Source organism: Saimiri boliviensis, chromosome 7, assembly GCF_048565385.1.
Source record: "Saimiri boliviensis isolate mSaiBol1 chromosome 7, mSaiBol1.pri, whole genome shotgun sequence".
Lineage (NCBI taxonomy): Eukaryota > Metazoa > Chordata > Mammalia > Primates > Cebidae > Saimiri > Saimiri boliviensis.
In genome coordinates, this window is record NC_133455.1 from 85,700,669 (window position 1) to 85,721,605 (window position 20,937).

At 33.9% G+C, this 20,937-nt stretch overlaps 1 protein-coding gene across 16 annotated transcripts in view; it reads right to left on the reverse strand.

Moving 5' to 3' along the window:
- The window catches only part of SOX5 (SRY-box transcription factor 5), a 1,015,292-nt gene that overhangs the window by 206,075 nt on the left and 788,280 nt on the right, over positions 1-20,937 (reverse strand). For all 16 annotated transcript variants that reach the window (XM_074402912.1, XM_074402908.1, XM_074402910.1 and 13 more), the window contains one exon: positions 10,993-11,079. In XM_074402912.1, the coding sequence (XP_074259013.1) occupies positions 10,993-11,079 (87 nt within the window). The remainder of the gene's footprint in view (positions 1-10,992; positions 11,080-20,937) is intronic.

Genomic DNA, 20,937 nt, shown 5'->3' on the forward strand with positions numbered 1-20,937 from the left:
ATACATAGTCTCATAGTCAATGAAATAATATATGTGCCAACCCTAAGATTGTCCCTCAGCCCTAGTAACCCATATTTAGATGCAGAATAGGGTATCTCTGAGGGTGTATCTCAGTCATAAAATTCAACAAGCATAGAGTGAAACTCACCATTTTCCTGTAATTTTAAAGCATTATCACCAATCAGCATTCTAAAATATTTAAGAACATCTTCAATTTCCTTAGCAACTACCCATCCCTACATTGATCACATTAACCAATCATAGCAATTTTTTTCTCAAAATAGGTTTGCTTTTCCTTTTTTAATTAAAATTATATTTTTCAATATTATGTTCATATTAGTAAATAATGATGATGAAGGAATATAGTAAAAGATATCCTCTCAAAACTGTCCCTTCAAAAGTAACCACTATTATTATTCTTTTGTGTGTCTTATTCTTGTTAACACCGACTTAAGCATATACAATAATATTTCTCTATTAGTTTGCCAGGGTTGCCATAGCAAAGTACCACAGACTGGGTGGTTTAAACGACAGAAATTGCCTTACAGTTCTGGATGCTAGAACTCTAAGATTAAGTTGTTGGCAGGGTTGATCTGTTCCAGGACTCCTTCCCTGGCTTGTAGGTGTCTGTCTTCTGTGTTTACATTGTCTCAGTCTGTACATATCTATGTCCAAATTTCCTCTTCTTATAAGTCATATTGGATTAGGACCCACCATAATAAGCTCATTTTAATTTAATACCCTTTGTAAAGATCCCTTAATTTTAATTTAATACCCTTTGTAAAGTTCATATTCTCAGGTTCTAGGCATTAGGACTTCAGCATGTGAATTAGGGTTGGTAGATGGGGGAAGGTGCATAGTTCAGTCCATAAGAATGCCTTTTACACAAATGACAACATAACATAAATACTGCTGTACTGACTTAAAAGAGCTCTTGTTCCAGCCTCCCTTCTCTATCTTCACTGCCATTTTTGTCATCTTTTTTCATGAATTTCTGCAGCAAATTTTAAAAATAGAACTTTTAAAACAGAACTTCCTGTCAATTGATCTCTGTACAAATCTAACCTCAAAACTGTTACCAAAATTACCTTCCTAGATAACAAAGTGATGTCATGTCAAAATCTAGTCCTGTCACTTCCCCTGTTTAAAGACCTCAATTGCTCCTCATTGGCTTCGGAAAAAATTGTCAAGTCATTATTATGAATTAATGAGGTCCTTCAAAATATTACCTAATCTTCCCACTTCCTCTGCGCATCCTAAATTCTAGCCAAACTGAATGTTCTAACATTACCCCACCACCAGCACCACCACTCTGAGCACTTGCACATGCCATCTTTAACAAGTGCCTTGCCTGGGCCAGTCTCTCCCTAAACATTCATTCTTCATGTTCCAGTTCACACATCTTGTTTTTTGTGGCTCTTTTCCTAATTTCCACGTGTAACAGTTGTTCTCTTCTTTGGGAATCCACACAGCATATGTGTAGATCTTTATTATAGTATTGAACTGTTGCACTGTATTATCTTATGTTCACATTTTTCTCCCAAAGTCAGGAGAGATAGCTATAATAGCAGCAACTATAAATGATGGACTTTTCTATTCTCATTACCTACTATAGATAATGGCAAATAGCATATGCACTGAGTATAGAAATCATCTAATACTGTTTAATGGATGACATAAAGAATAAAGCCCCTACCCTTTAAGCCATTCTCGAGTTTAAACATGCATAGGGATTCTAGTTTTGGCTTAAGAGAGTTGAGCCAAAAAAAAAAATACACTTTTGTGAAAGAAATCTTCCCTATTTTTATGAAAGTACCAAACTGAGATGAAGAAGTCCGTCCCATGGCTTCATCTCTAAATTACCACGTTCTTCACAGTCATCCCCAAGTGGTTAGAGAGGAGTTAATAAGTAGTCTGTGAACAATGGAGAAAAGTAGCAAGAGTCATAAGACATCCTTGACGTTAAAAAAGTGAAAAGAATATGAACTAGATCCTTGGACTATTCCGGAGGTCACCCAACAAAAAGAGGAGCTACTAGATTCAGGTTTTTAAGAGTCATAACTAATACATATGTATGTCTATATAGTGTATAACCCTATGGAGACACAGTCATGTATATATGAACTTGTTCCATCTGAGTCAGAGAGCTAATGCCATGAGTTCACTTGTGATGGTAATTTAGTTTCATGTTTCAGTTACTTGCATTCTTGTATGTTTTGCTAGTTCTATGCTAGTTCTGTTCCAATCCCCTTAGAATGAGAGATTACTGAAGACACAAAATTATTTTGTTTCAGTCTTCCTCCTGCCTAAAAACTGCAGGCATGGCAGTCATTTATACTTCCATATTCCACAGAAGCAGTACATGTCAGATTCCTTAATATAATGAGACAAAGTCATGAAAGAAGAGAACCAGCTTCAGTTATTGCCAGCTCAGTAAAAGACATCATGATCCGATATGGTTTTACTGTGTCCCCACCCAAATCTCATCTTGAATTTAGCTCCCACAATTCCCACGTGTTGTGGGAGGGACCTGCTGGGAGGTAATTTAATCATGGGGGGGTCTTTCCCATGCTATTCTCATGATCGTGAATAAGTCTCGGTAGGTCTTTCCATGCTATTCTCATGATATTGAATAAGTCTCATGAGATCTGATGGTTTTATAAAGGGGAGTTTTCCTGCACTAGTTCTCTTCTCTTGTCTGCCACCTTGTGAGACATGCCTTTCACCTTCCACCAGGATTGTAAGGCCTCCCCAGCCATGTGGAACTGTAAATCCATTAGACTTCTTTCTTTTGTAAATTGCCAAGTCTCAGGTCCATCTATATCAGCAGCATGAAAGTGGACTAATACATAAACAACACATTGCTTAGTCAAAATCCAGGTGTTCATTTTTTGTCTACTTTATCTTCCCTATATAATCCATTGGAAATTGATCAACCCTAGACCATATTATAAATCAGTCTCTACATCTTTGTTTCCACTATTACTCCTTAACCCAGGTGATTGTCATCTCCTGCTTTTACTACAACAATTGCTTTTTAGCCACTGTCTCTGTTTCTACTTGTTTCCTTACTGAAATTCACTCTCCAAACAAACGTTTGCTTAGAAAGGTAAATCAAGTCATGTCGTATGTCTGTATAAAACTGTTTCAAAGCTTTATTCTGCACATTGAATAAAACGCAAATGTCTACGCTTACAAAACCCTGAATGGTGTGGCCCTTGCCTTCTTCCGTGGCATCATCTCTTCCCATTTCCTCTTTTGTCAATATGCTTCTTTGAGTTCCTCTAATACCAATATGCAAACTTGCTCCCACCATAGGACCTATGAATGTTAATTGTTACCCTCAGAAAACTCTTCCTCCAGATTCAGGTTTTTCAACCTCAGAACAGTTGACATTTAGGTCAGACAATTTTCATGGGAAGTTGTCTTGCTTCCATCATCTAGAAGCAGGTAGGACCCTCACCCTTAGTTATAATGCCCCCAGATGTCTCCAGATATTGCCAGTTTCCCCTGGTGGAGCAAAATCATCCTCTTTAAAAGACTAGCTTTTCTCTTTAATTCATTCAGCATATGTTCACAGGGCACCTCCCATGTGCCTCATACTGTGTTTAAGTGTTGAGGATAATGCAAGCATAAGCCAGAAAAGAAAGCATGCCTTCAGATAGCTTAAATTTAAATGAAAGAGATAAAAAATAAATGCAATCAAATCCATCCGAGGTAGTAACTGAAAGGCCAGCTCCCTGGAGGGCCTTGGCTGACCACTGAAATTATAAAACCCACCACAGCTAACTTTCTATCCTATCACCCAATTTTTATACTATAGTAGTTAGCATTATCTGTTAGATTCTTATTGATATAGTTATTTATTTATTGTATCTCCCAGTAGAATATAAGCTTTATTATAATAGAATACTATTATAATTTGTTTTGTTCAACACTGTATTTCCAGCATCTACAGAATAATGCCTAACACATGGTGGACACCTTTATACAGATACATGACCACTTAATGAATAAATAAAATAAATAAACTTAAGAACAAAGAAAAGCCCTTGATTAGCTGATGCTTTACAATTTTATGCACAGGAATAACCCCAATCAGGATGCTTGAATTAAAGATGATCTCAAAAACATTGAAATAAATTTAAAAAATCATGGAAATTGCTATTTTCCCCAATATTGTTTTGATCCACTCAAATGAAATAGATAAATGGCTTGAAATCAAATCATCAAAATCAAAGTGAACCATTGGAAACTATTGTCCAAATAAAGAAAAAGAAAAGTAAACTCACTTTAGAAAAGAATGTCCCAGAAGTTTAGAGCTAAAAGTAAACTAATTATATTTCTTCCCTCAACAAACTTACCAAAAATTTAATTCTTTGTTTCAAAGTAAAAATCTTTGCCAAGATGTTTTCTTTATTATTTGTGTTTGTTAGACCTCCAGTGTTACAATTTGGATGAGACCTTACTTGGTTTAATATTTTTTTATATGGAAACGGCGCTTTCAACTGGCATTCCACTTAAAATATCTAAAAATCATTCATTGTGTTATCTTTTAATATTCTGCCTGATAAATAACTAATACTAGGCCATAAGCTCTAGGAGGGCAGGAATCTGTCTACTAAATACTAATGGTATTTGCTACCATTATAGCTCCAGAGCTACCACACAGCAACACAGGTAACAGCCTTTGTTGACTAAACTGAAAATACCATAAATAAAAACTAAGTAATTTTAAATTTGTAACTAAAGTTTCTTTCAGCAGCACTGTAACCCAATAAGAGAGAAAATGCAGAGCGCCCCCCCCCCCCCCATCAAAAAGGCTGAACGAAAATGGCACTATTACAGCTCAAAAAAGGAGTATTTGGTGTTAGGTTATCCTACGTGCAAACATCTATTAATTGGTCCTTGACATTAAGAAAGAATTTAATCAGACTTTGATAAAAATTTAGCTATATATTCTTTACTGCAATATAGATATCCCTCAGAAGTTGGAATCAATTAAAATTATATAAGGAATACCATAGTTTATTACATGACTGAGTATAAATTAACTGACATCCTTTTGTACACTGCTAATACTGTAAGTATTCTTACCTTTTTAAACATATGAGCATGATTTCTTTTGACAAGATAGTGTTGTTGTTTTTGCTTCAGTATCCTAAAAAGTAGGCCTTGGCTTGGATTTAAATATATCTAACATAGAAAACTTTGCATTTGAAGGGTGACACCATTAGATTGAATGAAATAATTAACAAGTAGCCATAGTCTTCACCACGGTGCCCCATGGTGGATGTTTCGTTTCTGGGACATTATGAAAGAGATATATACATTATAATTTCCGTAGTGAGTACAAGGTTTATTCTTGTTACCTTTTCAAAAAAGTATTGCTCTATAAAACATCTTATCACAAAATATTACCTTTTAATGAAGACTGCAATTTTAGAAACTTTTTCCAAGACTATTCCATCCACTTACTTATTGTACTTGAAATATAAAAACCATTATTTTTAAACATAACATTAAATCTGTTGCATTTGGAACGCAGTAAATAATAGTTATCCCAAAACATGGCATTTTTCACTTTTCATTCATTCCTCAAATACGTATTACATTCCAAACTTTGAGCCAACAGAATATTAGGAAGTCTACATGGAGCAGGTCAATGTGTAAACAGACTACAGTACAAAACTGAGTGTATGTGTGCTAGAGACAGATCTAAGGACAGACTATCTTGGTTGCAAATTATGGAAGTTCTTCATCCAGGTTTAGTAAGTCTAGAAATGTTTCTCAGTTTTAAAGGATTCTAGAGATCACCCAGTCGAACTCTGTTGAAGATAGGCTGCTAAGCATTACATAAAAACACAGGTCTTAAGGGCAGTGAGAAGTTAAGTTCAAGTCTTGACTCTGTCACAGCTAGAGTAAGTGTTTTTTTATAATTAATTTCTGAATCTCAATTTCTTTATACGTACAATCAGGATTAAATGATTTTGTCACAATAATTTTAGAAGAAAGATGTTTACATTGTACCTGTAAAAAAGATGTTTACTAAGTAACAGGCAATAAATCATAATTGTCAACTTGCTAAAAATCAGTAGATGAGGAAATAAACCAAAAGCGGTAGCCCAATTTCCACAAGTACTTGGAAGAATCGGCCCATGTAACATCAAATCACTTTGGCTATACCATGCTTTCCTAGTAAATTTTAGTACCAAACAGGAAACGGTTTTAGGTTAATTGCATTACCCAATATTCTGTAGAGTATTTAAACAAGCTTTGGAATTCATATCTACAAGAAAACAGATAATGTGTTTATAATTATCTAAATTTAGAATCTTTACACTTCTCAAGTCATTTTTTTAAATGAATGAAGGCATTTTTAAATGAGAAAAATGTTGAGGAGAACATTTTTTTCTAATACAAAGCCCAGATTAAATATGTAAGAACTTAGTATTTGATTAACCTTATGTTTAAAACGCACATTATTAAGTACTTTAAAAAGTACAAAGTATATAAAACTTCCTAATTGTGGACTGGACTATCAATATACAGATCAATTGAGATATAGTGGCCTATCCTTTTCTTATGATCACCAGTTGTATTTACACACTGGCATGAGGACACCGGCATCATGAGACAGAGCAAGTCACTGGTTTATAGAAAATGTAGTTACTCTTTGCTTTTACAGACATTGCCAAACTTATTTGGAAAACTTATATTCTATGTGCCAGCAGTCTTTCTTTAGTTCTTGTGAAATAGTTTTTACAAAAAGTGAAAACATTACTCATAAGAAACTACAGAGGAACTATAAAACAAGCTTAGTAGATTAAAAACATTAAACATTTACTTTATTTAGAAGTAAATGACTACATGTTGTGTACCTTCCTTACGGCTGACTCTTGTATTGAATAAATTCCAGATCCAACAGTTCTCTCAGAAATTAATCAACATTTCCAACCCCTTTGTAAAAATGTACAGATAGAAATGTTTTAGGTTAATGTACAAATGTAATAATCACAAGACCACTATTCGTAAACCACGTGATTCTTAAATCTTTACTAGATTTTAAAAGAACACGTTTGAAACAACTTTGGAAGTGATAGAAACCCTTATATACTGAAATGCTGAAATGTTAGCTTCTATGTTTTTAATTTACAAAACTTATAGGATTCCTTACTAGATTTTTTACCTGGGATCTGATTCCTATTTCAAGCCTGCTTTTTCAAATCATCTAATGTTATTTGGACATAATTATACCTGTCAACCCACTTACTGACTCTATATATCTTCTATCTCAAACATCTACATGCCACCTAAAAGATTATCTACTTTAATCCACACTGAACCTACACTGCATATGTCTTTAATTCATGAGCTCTGAAGGGCTACAGTATTGCTGAATGGATTATCTCCTTGAATCCCTTATTGGCAGTTCTAGAGGTGTTGGTGTTTGCCTTTATAGCCCATCTTCTAGAATACACAAAATTAGAGCCATGCAAAAGAACCAATTGTTGCATTGTATCAAATGTCCCTGGCACTTAAGTTAAAAACAGATTCAACATTTTGTGGGCCTAAGTTAATGCACTGTAACCAGAGTCAGAAGAATCCATCATATTTGCTAAGGGGAAACAAACCAGGCTCTAAAAAATTCTTAAAATAAGGCAGGTAGAGAAACTTGTCTAGAATTTCTTAAAGTGACCTCCTGTACACTGTTCTGCTTTTATAAGCTCAACAAGATAAAAACAATTGAGAGTATTTTGCATGCAGATATTTGTGTTATAATTCTACAAATAAATATTAAGTCAGCAAAATACAAATTTTGCAATTACTTTGTTGAAAAACAAATGATCTGCTTAGATTAGTTAAATCTGCCATGGATCCCCAGATACTATCCTCAGGTGAGGTACCAATGCAATGACCTTCTGTGTAACGAATTCCATGCAGGCTGAAACTGTGTGTGATTATCGGCTGTCAACTGGAGTACAGGCAATGATTCCCCTCCCCACTCAATAACTATGAGACAAAAAAATGTTTCTTCACCTTTCACATTATTGTTACTCAGTACTTTTGATATAAATAAGGGCAAAAGACTCTGTAAACTGGCTAGTTACACTATGTGGCTGATAATTAATGAAGAAACAAATGATTTCTTTGGGTAGCTAATCAGTTTATAGCATATATTGACTGCTGCTGGCAGAACCTCTCAGTCAAACTGTTTTGTTCTGCAAAACCAGATTAAGTGTCCTTTTTAGGTGTTTGCTAGAGGATTGTTTTTAATGTGACTTTAAAACCTAATTCATATTTTGAAAGTACCAGAGCATAAAATAATATAAATTCTAACAGGTGAAATAATATAACATGAAAAATAACTTTATGCTCTTGGAAGTAGGTGACCTTTACTAACCCACATTGTTTCCTGAAAAACGAGACTAACTTTAAGTGGGTATGACAACTATCTATTGATAGCTAAACTCTCCAAATCAAATGCCATTTACTTTTCCTATTTTAAAAAGTTCATCATTTTTGCTTTTTGAATGTTAATAGTAAGAAACACTCTCTAAACTCTTCCAAGCTATGATCGCAATATTTGTCCAAATGCTCTGAAACTAATTCACTGATAGCAATTTAAAACCCGCACTTAAAATAGAGCTCAGTCCTCACTTGGCTATAGTATGAAATATTCAGAAAAGGGCGCACACACACACACGCACGCACACACTCATTCACTCACACATCTCCTGGAACTAATTAAAAATTAAATGAAAAGTGGCTAATATAAATGGAGGAGAAAAGTTTCCAGGCACACCAAGGCTCTGTGAATACTGTAAGGGCTGTAAACATCCTAACATCTGCAAAGGTTCTATTTAAATACATTATTTTAAATTAACCTTAATAATCTAATAATTCAATACATTCATAGTTTCAGATAAAAAATTTACATATCCTTCCCTCCCTCATTTAGACAGGTATATGAGAACATGAGACTTACATCTTTATTTGCCTCAAAAAATAGCTGCCCAAACAACTAAGTCATTGTTCTTATCTAACTTCTGAAGTGGCAGGAAAACTACATTCCTGGGCATGACATAATCTTTGTGCCTGACCCCTCAAGAACCTTTCAGTCAAATTCATTTACCCCCAGAGGGCAACACACTATTGTATCCTCTCCACTTTCTACCACCTATGAACAATGGATAGTAATTGCAACTGTCATGGGCAGTCAGTAGGAAAAGTAACCCAGTGCTATTTTCCAGGTTTACTGCCAAACCTGAGCTGAGCACCTAATAACCATGCCCTGAACAGAAGAAAGACCTACAGTTGCTTTTAAAATGCATCAGAAAACAGTTTTTTGAACAGAACCAGAGGACAATAACCTAACTTGTACTCTGAATGTGAAGCTTAAAAAACTCAAAATTAAAGACAGAAACTTCTTTTGTGATTGTACTGTAGCTTCCTAAACTAACCCCCAAGGCAAGCCTGAAAGGGACAGCTGAGCTTTCCTCTAAGCTTGTCATCACTGCTATTGCTGCTTTTAAGTTTGACTTGTGAAGGAAAACAAGGGAGGGAAAAAATGTTTGTCCTCCATTGGAATGAGATCAGAAGGCTTAGAAAAGGCAGTGCTCTCTGCTCTACTCTTGAGTTATTACCCAGGTCAGAAGAGAATAAAAAACCTTGGAGAATGCATCTTATGCCTCTGGGGTAAATGGGTTAAAATCCATCAAAATAATATAAAGGACCTGCTGCCTCTGAAGACGAAACTTCTCAGTTCTGCGTAAACTTTGTCTTCAAGCTCTTTAAGGCATATTGATTCTCATTCATTTGAATTTGATTCCATTGTAGATTTTGGCTGCTGAATTTGTTGATTAGCACCAATTCATTTTCTCATCATCTTTTCACAAGTAATCATAGCCTAAATATATGTAATTCCAAATGATCTGCATGAAAAATGAAATATTCAGTCAAATGTTTTCTGGAAGTTTCTAGATATCCAGATGTTAATGTCAGGTAGGCCAAACATTTAAGAGCGATGCTTTGCCTTTTTCCAGGATGCACTGATGGAGTAGAGCCTTAAGAGAGATAATTGCTTCTCTCATTGTGAAAACACTTACACAGACACATATATGCAAAAAAAGTTATTTATACTTATATTTCACATGTGTATTAATACAAGTCTGGTGATATTTTAAATATATATTCCGCCTCTACCAGAAATGTACACAGCAATATATAACTAAATATTTTATACTGATGACTAAGTATCTTGACTTTTTCAGAATTAATCCTACTGTAGTACTCAGATTCCATCTCAAAAAAAAAAAAGAACTCAGAATCTTAAGTGTCCCACTAGCCACAAACAGAAAACTGCAGATTGCCTAATGTTTTGAGAAAACATACTTTTAAATTAATTGAAAGGATAATTTCCTTTTATTTTACATGAGGCAATTCAATCTTCTCCCCTTGTTATTAGGAGTTTATTAAGATACGAATATTTTTATAGAATTTTTTAGTTGGATGTAATTGTTGATTCAAATAAAACCAAAACACAGTGTTACCCTGATTGGTACAAAACAGTCTTTTATTATGCCCTCCCCATTCATCATTTCTGGTTTTAAATGTAGGTCATACACACCCATATTTCCTATATGTAAAATGTACAAAATCATCTTATAAGATACAGTTTTTAACCTTGCTGTAGGTACATTCTTACTTATAAAAAAATAAATTTTTTAAATTATGAAAATCAGAGCCTGTTAGAGGTATAGTGGGGCAATTCTATGAAAACGGAGTATCATTTATTCTATACGGCACAAAGAAAACAGAAGAAAAGAACCCTGCTACATCCTCCTTCAAGATAGAAAGAAGAAACCCCAAACACAGAGAACGCGAGAAGCAAAAGGGGGTGAGGGCAAATATACTTCATCACCATTAATATTCCTGAATATCAACTTCATTTTGGTACATTTTGGATCAAAATAATCACACTATTATTACCTTTTATTTCGCCAAAGTTCCCCGATCCCATTGCAAGAAGCTTGTCTTTCCAGTCCTTTGAGAGTAGCTTTTCAATACTGGGGGTTTCTAAGTAAAGAAAAAAAGAAGTAAGCAAATCAACATGACTCTCCTTACAATGGAGCTCATTAAAAGTCTATCTGCTAAAAATAAGGCCATCCCTATCCCAGCCCCACTTCATAATGGCTTCATCAAAAAACTGATAACAGGGGTGGAAAAAAAGAATGTGTTTTGTCACCTGCTGTTTCAAAATCATTAGCTTTTTCCTCTTGCGGAACAAAGCCATACTAATTCTTTATGACAATGGGTACACATAAACCTTGCAGTTCATTGTTTTTCAATTTGGTGAACAAATTCTTGCTATAATGGATGCTTGTCAATTTCAGGGTGTTAGTCTGCAGTCAAAAAATAATTATGTTGATAAAATGCAGAGTAAAAAAAGGCAAAGAATTAGCTCTTAAATCTGCTACATGTAATTATATCCCTCTGTGTGTTTACAATTACATCCACTTTATAATATGTGTTTAACATTGTGTGGTAGTAAGCACACTGTGGCAAGATTTGCCAGTACTGCGAACACTAAAAAAAAAAAAAGTTGGTATAAAAGAAGCTTTAAAAAGATTTCAAAATCTAGAGAAGTGAGAAATGCCCATAACGGAAACCTATTATTTGCTTATTTCAGATTTGTATCACACTCTTTTAAAATGCCCTGTATTGGGACAGGGCACACACGTTTTAGAAAGCTAGGTCTGCTATAGTCTGCTATTTGTTTCTACATATAACATAGTTTTTGACCTTTCCTTTTGTGATGAATTTTAATGTATAAGTAAATATAAATGCCAATAAAAACTCCCAAACATTAAACTCAGTTTCAAACAATATAATTGTATATTCTTGTCAGCATTTAGATGGGTACACAATTGCAATGGCTTTCAATCCCACGATTAGCACTGCATTCACTTAGAAAATGGAATGTACTAAAAGATAAGTGTCCCAGTATGCTCCCTCTAAATAACAATACCCACACTTATTATATAGATCTAAGACACACACTGCCATTCTCCACACTGGTGTTTATGTGTATTTGTATTTGTTCAGGCATTTGTTTACCCCCCACCAGGAGCATAAAGGGAGTACGTGTTAACTTATCAAAGGGACCGTCTGGCCTAGACACCATAATATTATTAGAAACTGGTTAATTTTCCCCACAGTAAAATACATTTTAAAGAGTTTTCTTTATCATGTTTAGCTAATGCTATCTACTTTTTTCCAGGGCCCCATCTTTATAGCAATCAGCTAGCAGTCACAAAGCCTGTGTGGAGTTTTTAAACAGCAGAGATGCGATTTTCCATGGGAAAAAAAAAATAACATTATGGAACACTTTTGTCTCACATGTCAGAAACTTGTGGAAAATAAAATGGTGCAAAGCTCTGAATGATTACTCTCTTACATGGTCTATATGTATACATATACACGTACGTGCAAATATGTATATATACCCACAACAAATAATATATGCACATTTACCTATGGAATGAATTTGAAATGAATGAATGAAGTTGGATAAATGAAAAATGATATTCTTTTCCTTTGGAACAAAATACATAGCTCTATTTTTCACATTTAAGAACTAATACTGAATAATTTACTTGGAATTTTTTTAAAATCCCAATTTCTATATTATTTCGGAATATTAACAGCAATTCTAGGAGTAATAAAACAGAGTAATTATCTTCATATTGTAACCAGTATTTCTCTTCATTGAGGCTTTAAAAGTAACTTTAAAATACTTCTGCAAGAACTTCCAACATTTCTACATTTCCAGTAAACTGTTTGAGAGTGAAATTATTTCTTAAACCTTATCAGAGTAGGTCAAACAAACACCACTGTTTCTTTTCTCCAGCACTCTACAAAAATTCTTGAGTAGCATGTAAACAGGGCACAGCCAATATGGTATTTGCAATAGAGTACTGTCAGTCATTAAAAGCTAACAAACCTTTGCAAAGCAGGAATGCAGCAATAGAAATCCATTGTGCACTAACAATAGGCCCCTGAACCTCCAGGCACCGAAAGCAGACCATTTTACTTTTAAGGCTATTGTCTGCAAAGTCCATGACAAAGCTTTTCCCCTGCAGCTAGACAAAATATTCACTGTAGTGTGCTCATAAAGAAACAGAAGTCTTCTGTCTAAGTTGCAGAGTTAAAGAAACAGCAGCCAGATTTCTGAAACCTGCAGAACATTCCTGGCCTCTTTATTAACTAGCATAAAGCTATAAGGCTGGTACACAGAGCCAGTTTGTTCAAGTACTTGACTTTTAAGCATATACCACAAAAAAAAAAAAAAGAATAACTTTGTAAAGACTAAGTTATTTGGAAAATGTAAAATCAGAGACATCTAACTCAGGGTTGTCATGTCTGTGGATGAATGAAGACACTAATATTTACAACTTGGATGAGGTATATACTCTAAATTTAGATTAAAATACATTTATATAGCAGCCTATGTGCCAGGAACTATACTAGAGGTTTTTATCTGTATTCTCTTCTTTAATCATAATAACCAAATGAAGACTTAGGTTGTGTTATTACATCTATGTTACAGGTTTAAAAAGGTAAAGCAGCAGCAGCAAAAAGAAAAAAGAGGACTGGTCTGAGGTTCCACAAAATGTAATGGGCAGAATTGAGGTCTTGAACTAAGTTTTTTTCCTACAAATTCCTAACTCTCATATCAACAACAAAATGATATCATAGCTACTACTTAGAGGGATAAATGCTAAGCAAGGTACCAGGTCCTTTACATGTGGTATCTCGTACTTCTCACAGTAGTCTGTTGAATTAGATATTGGTACCTCAGTTTTACCATTTAAGAAACCAAAACTTAGGAAGTTAGCATGATTTACCCAATGTGGAGCTAAATTTGACCTACTGGATTCCCAAAATGTTTGTTCTTTGAAGCACATACATTGCTATGCTTTCAATGGGTACCCACAAAAGCATATGTTGAAAATTTATTTACAATTTAAATTTCAAAATTTTCCATTTTGAATCCCTAATTCAAAAGGGAGGTGAGGCCTCCTGGGAGCTATTTAGGTTATAAGGGCTCTAGCCATGAATGGATTAAGGCTGATTAAAGAAAGACTTCAGGGTCCAAGTTCCATCTGTCTCTTTCTTATGTGTGCACTCTCTTATTCTTCTGCTTTCCACCCTGGGGTGATGCAGCAAGAAGGCCCTCACCAGATGCTAGCACCTTGAAGTTGGACTTCTCAGTCTCCAGAACTGTGAGTAATAAATTTCTTTCCTTTATAAATCATCCAGTCTGTGTTATTTTGTTATGGCAACACAAAACTAACACACACACACACACACACACACACATATTCCCTCATTTCAACTACAAAACAATCCAGAATAGTAGGAAAAAACAATTCTTATTAACTCCCTTGGCTGGATGAAGTAATAACTTGATGAATTTTCTAGGGTAACTTATATGTATGAGCAGCAACTATGAAATTAAAAGGCAGGATTTTTCATAGTTTTTGTTTTTAGGGTGGGTTCCAATTATATGCCTTGCACTCTAGGATTCTGGATAATTTAGTGACATCCTATGAGTACATAGCAGAGATATACAATGAAATGATTCTTTTTACTTACATGGTAGAAGGAATATCAGGCTATAAGTCAAACAACCTAGCCTCTCTCCAAGACAGTGACACTGGCTAGATGGGTCTGTGGGAGTGAGGAGGGAAGGGGATCATAAAGACATCATTTCACCGGCTTCACCCCTCTCTCTGAATTTCTGTAAAGAACTTTAAAAAAAATCCACATTCAATAATCTACCAACAGCTACAGTTTCCATTTATTTTCACTGATAATTCTTGAAAAAACAGTAGAAATGGATCTCACAATAATGAGCACAATTAATGGACATGTAGCAGTGATTAAATTTCTCTGAAAATGATAAAAATCTAGTAAAAAATTCACATTTCAAACTGTAAAGGACCAAATGGCAAAAGCTCAATATTTACAATACACTTGTTGGTTAATGTGTGAATATGAGTAGAGTGAAATTTGACACAATTATGTAAGTGCTGCTTCACTGCTTATGGAGTAATAGATAGTAATTATCTATTAAATATTTAATTTTCTAAAATACGATTTTAAAAATGCACACACATAGAATTGTATTTTGTACTATGAATATGGTATGTGGGATACCTAGTTATTCACAAATGTTAAAATTCTGGAGTTTCCTTTAATTTTTTAAAATTTTTGTAGGTACATAGTAGGTGTATATATTTATGAGTTTCATCTATTTTCATGTTAAAATGTGTCGTGTTTTGCACTTTACACTAAAAGATTCTCCTGAAAATTCCTTCACCAGAGAGTTCATTCTCCCAAGCACTGAAATATCATGATTACCTTCAAAGTAAGAACTAGGACTCCCTATATTAAAATAAGCGTGAGAGTTAATAAGTATTATTTGCACAGCATTTCCATTTACAGAATGCTGCCAGATACAGCATTTTTGTCAGTGGCATATATAACTGTTACATTCATTTTGCAGATGAGGAAACTAAGGCTCAGAAAGATGCTTTGCCCAGCGTCAGCTCATCACTTAGTAGAAGAGGTGGAATACAAAACCAATTCTCTTAATTTAAGGATCTGTCTCTTTAGGGGAAAGGTAAATGCATATATTTTAAAACAGAGAATAAAATAAAGTTAGAAAATAGGCTATAAGATAAATTAGAAATAAAATACACCCTTCATCATAAACACACTAATATTAAGATGAGTCTAATTGGATTACTCTTGTTTCTTTCTGCCAACAGGACCCTTCTGATACATTTGCTTGCTTTTCCCTTCTCACCCATGCCTCTTTTGCTCACATATGCTTCTTCACATCAATGCCTATGGCAATCTCCACCAGTGAATGGCCCCCCCAACTGTGCCAGCCATTGTTACAACAGCATCCTGCCTCTTTAGGGCCTGTTCATTCCCTATAACTCTCACTCCTTTTTCCCTTCGGTGCCAAACACTCTTAAGACTGACTCCCTCATCTGGAACAATGAGACCTAGAGACTCATGCCAACATATTGTAATTCTCCAACAAGCTGCCAGTGCCAAGAATTAAACCACATTCGCTCCAGTGCAGTAGCTTTACACACAAGCTCAGGTATTTGCTTTGTGTTTATGTAGTTTTTTCTTTTTTTTCTTAATCTCCCTTCAGCTGCTGTGGCAGAGCTCATTGAAAAATCGAACAAGCAAAAATACATTATGTATAATATTTGACTTTTAAACAAACTCGGAGGAGTTAGGTCTTACCAAATCTATCACTGTTTATACTTTAATTTTGTAGCTTAAACTAAGCTGTGTTATTCTTGACATGTGATAGTGTACACATTGAGGAATAGAAGTTGTCTTTTGGAGGGAACTAGATTTCAAAATATACCAATATCTCCTTCAAAGTAAAAACGCAAAAGCATATGTAGACTATTCATGCCATAAAATAAGAATTACAGAGCTGAAAAGATCTCTATACATCATTTAGATAAGCATTTCATAAAAGCAATTAGGGGAAACATATATCTGACATAAATGAAACATAAATGATTTGACTACTTAAAACTAAAACAACATAAGCATTTGATTGTCATGCAAATCTAATTAATACTTTAAAAATTTATATTTCTTCTCTACAAAATCTAGATCATTTTATGTACTAACAGATTGGCATTTTTTAAGCTAGTCACAGATTATATAGCATTTTAAAAATATGTGACCAAGGAAATTAGTGTTGGGAGATGACTGTGTATATGGCTCAATACAATTTGGGCAATAACTGGTTAAGACCAAACTTTTCATTTTACAGACTAAAAATGTACAAATTAGAGATGCTTAATAACTGCCTAATATCACAAACCTACATAAAGATAAAAGCAGAACTTGCAGTCCAATTTCCAGTTCAGTGTTCTCGACAGTATACCATATACCACCACAAAGTTTTTAAAATAAATGGCCAAACTTGAAAAATGAAACTGTAGTTCTGTTTTCTTCATTTCATCTAGCTTAAATTAGTAATTATTTGATAGGTGGTACTGGTGACTAATCTGTATTAGAACTACGTACTATTAACCCAATAATCTCTGTTAAAATGAGGTGCTGTTACCTCAATGTTCTACTTTGGAAGGTTTCAACTGGTAGCTCCAAGAAACTGAAGAATAAATAGCCACCACTCTCCTGCCTGGTTAACAGAGCAAGATCCCCTCTTTAAAAAACATCATAATATAACGCTTACTGCAATATACAACAGAAACACACAAGAAATTCCATAGCATTAAGACTTTGATAAGCTTTATTTTTATATGTAATTATCCTAAAGTGAATTAAGCTCTGGAAGTACTTTACGTTTAGTATTGCCAAAATACTTGTTTGTTTCCACTTGAAATTTAATGAGCTTGTTAATAGAAAAAAAAGCCTTTGGCTGACTCAAGTTTTAAAATTTTTAATGTGCAGTTTTTGGAATATGTAATACTTAAATCATTAGTCATAGGATTAAATTTTCTTGTTGCATCAGCTGAACCTGCTCAAGTATAATTGGTGTTATATCACATTTTAGAAGAATATTTTTTATCCTATGATTAAATATGCCATAATCAATATAGTATCATTACTACCTATAGTATAGGTAACTTTGGGTTTACTCCTCACAAGATATATTTTCTACACAAAAATATCTATTAAAAGATAGACTACCAACTCTTTGTTTTGTTCTTATTTCAAATATTAAATCCCAGCAAAAAGCATTTCAACAAGAAATTGCAGAGCTACTCATCATGTACAAAATCTTTATGTTTTACTACTAAATATTTAAAATGATAGCGTAATGTCATATACAAACTGACTCCATCACTTACTAAGTTTTGTGCCCTTTGGCAAGTAATGTAACCTCTCTATGCATCCATTCACTTACCTACAAAAGAGGCTAACAACTGCACTTACTTAATATGGTTGTTGTGAGAAGTAAATGAGATAATTTATTTACAGCCCTTAAAACAGTGTCAGGCACATAGTGACACCCAAAAATGTTGACCAACATTACAACTACAATTTACTATAAAACGACCCAAGAAAATGATTTCAAAAAAGCAAGTAAAATATGTTTCACTTTGCCTGTCACAAACACTACCCAGAAATCAAAAGTTTCGTCAAAGAGTAATAGGTCTACTTGTACCCATTTTAATGATAACAACCTACTATTAATTTATGTGGTTATCTATCATTCCTATATTCCTATGAAGTCTTCAGTTTGATCACATCTAAACAGCACAAGTACAAAATTGCTCAACTAATCTTTGCCTTTTTGCTTTTTTTTTTTTTAATTTGACAGTTATCTCTCTAACTTCCCAAAGGTTCTATTAGGTTCTCAACAACGTCTAAAACTTTTAAGCCAGTGCTGTTGACAAGTGAAAGGGAACAACAAATAGCTTTTCCCAGGGTCACCCAACCAATGATAATAGTTATTATTTTTATATATGAGCACTGAGCCCTGCTCTCTATCATGCCTAACTTCCCAACCCCCCTGATAGCAAAAACATTTTCACTTTTAATAAAAATGCGAGAGTGCAGCACTCTTGGGTCAGGCTCTTTCAGAAAAATGCACAGTTAATTAATATTGCCCATTTGGATTCAAATAATTTATGATGTCAGCAGAGTGCAGGTGGGAAGATGTGAATCAAATTCTAGTTATTAGTTACAATAAGAAGTGGAGAATAGTAGGGTTACTAAGGCGAGAGGAGTAGAACAGAAAAGCAAAAGCAACTTGATAAAATATTGGGAGGAAAAATACTTCTGATACATCCATAACAGTCCACTTATAAAAGTTAAAATATTTCTTACAAAAGATTTTGATGACTATTTTTGGTGTTCATCCATCACATAACTAACTTTCTTAAAGACTAATTGTAATAATTCTGTTATTTTCCATATATTCCATTTGAAATAGTGTTTTCTCAATTGTGTACACATGAGATAGAACAAAAATAGAAAAGATACAATAAGAACTATAAGCTATACATATAGCATAAAGTATATGAGAATCAGGCATTTAAAACAAAGTTAAATTCACAAGGCAAATTTATAAACAAACTAAGGAAAAACTTAAGATACCTTAAATATATCACAGCTTAGTAAAGATGAGAGTGCATAGCTCTGAGCAAATTATGCCTATTTATATATTTAAGAAAAGAATTACCTAAATATATATTTGAATTATAAATGAAGCAATTACCCTACTAAAAAAGTGACTTCACATAGTCATTTTATGTAATTGGATGTCTAGACCATGTTGAAAACCAAAATTAATATTTGCAGAATGTTGTTATTGTCATTCAAAATTGTGAAAGTGAGTGGTAGAGATAAAGAAGATGCAAAAAGTATAGAAATAGAAAACCACTTAACATACATTAGAATAAGAATTTCAATACTTAAAAAAATATGACAGAATGTTTTACCACTGGAAGTGAGAATTAAAGCACATATAGCCTGATGATAAACCACTACACATCCTGAATCTTCTCCATCACAACATATGTGAAAACAAATCACAATCTCAGCCTGCCAGATGCCTGAAAAGATATGAACAAGAAAAACTGACACGATTCATATGATAAATCAAATATTGTGATATGCAGGTAGCTGACTAGTGGAGCTGAAAAGCTGGTTATAATTCAAGTTATATTTTAATGCTCTAATACGTAGAATCAGATTTTAAAATTAAGAAAAAATCATCTGATTTGCTTAAAATCATATATTAAAATTTGTACATACATACATAGCCTTCTCAACTAAAGTAGTCCATCTGCCTTAACAACTTTTTATTATCTGGCCTCTTACAACCTTTCATGAATTTCAGATTTTTGTCATTTTTAGAGCAATTTTAGGTAAGAAAATACAATAGGTTTATTTGCAAAAGGGTATTTAATGTTCACAAGCTTAGAAACAATCTAATCAACAATGAATCCTGCAGTTATGTGTTTGCTAAGATGTTGCTGTGACCTCAAAAGCGTAGAACAACAACAAAAAAGCCTGTTAGAGTTTTCCTTAAGTATTTTCATATTAGAAGAAATAAGTGAAATAAGATAGAAAAAGAAGCAAACAAACAGCAACAATGATTAATTAAAGGAAGTCTAGATACATAGAAAAAGAAAAGCAGAGTGTGGTGTTTTACTTTTCCTGTATCACCAGAGACTTCCCATTCTTCATGATAAAGGCAGTGGGTATAAAATCAGCTATATGTAATTTATTGAACCATTAATTTAATTTCTGAACATAATGAATGTACAAAAGTATTATCTCTGCTTTCAATGGCCTAAAGTATCATTAGAACTATCAGACTACTTTAAAAAATCAAAACACACTTCATTTACAGATACTGCCATCTTTTTTGTGTGAATTTGCACAATGCACACAAACATGCAGGTACACATGCACAGACACAGAGGATCAAGAGGCATCTTATTCTATTTATGCATTCATTCATCTATCTAACAGTCATTGGTTAAGCCCCTACTATGGTACTGTGATAAGAACAAAGACATGGCCTCTGTACCTTAGAAAACTCTACATCTCGTGAGGAAGATATACCAATTGTGATCAGTCACTAAAACCTTTTATTCAAACTGCTATAGAGTCACTGAGTTGTTTTCCTAGTGTTTCATTTATTGAGGCAAAATTAGAGCTAATGATACCTTACTTGAATGATTAAATTAGTGAATAGTAAATAAATGTGCAGACTTTTTCTAAATGCTACTGTCGCAGTATTGCCATATAGTAAAATTTCTAAAGTAATCTTCTGGTCATCAGTTAAAGTTGCTCCCATTTTAGGTTGTCATCAAGTACCCCAAAAATGGGAGCAGTTTCTCATCTTGT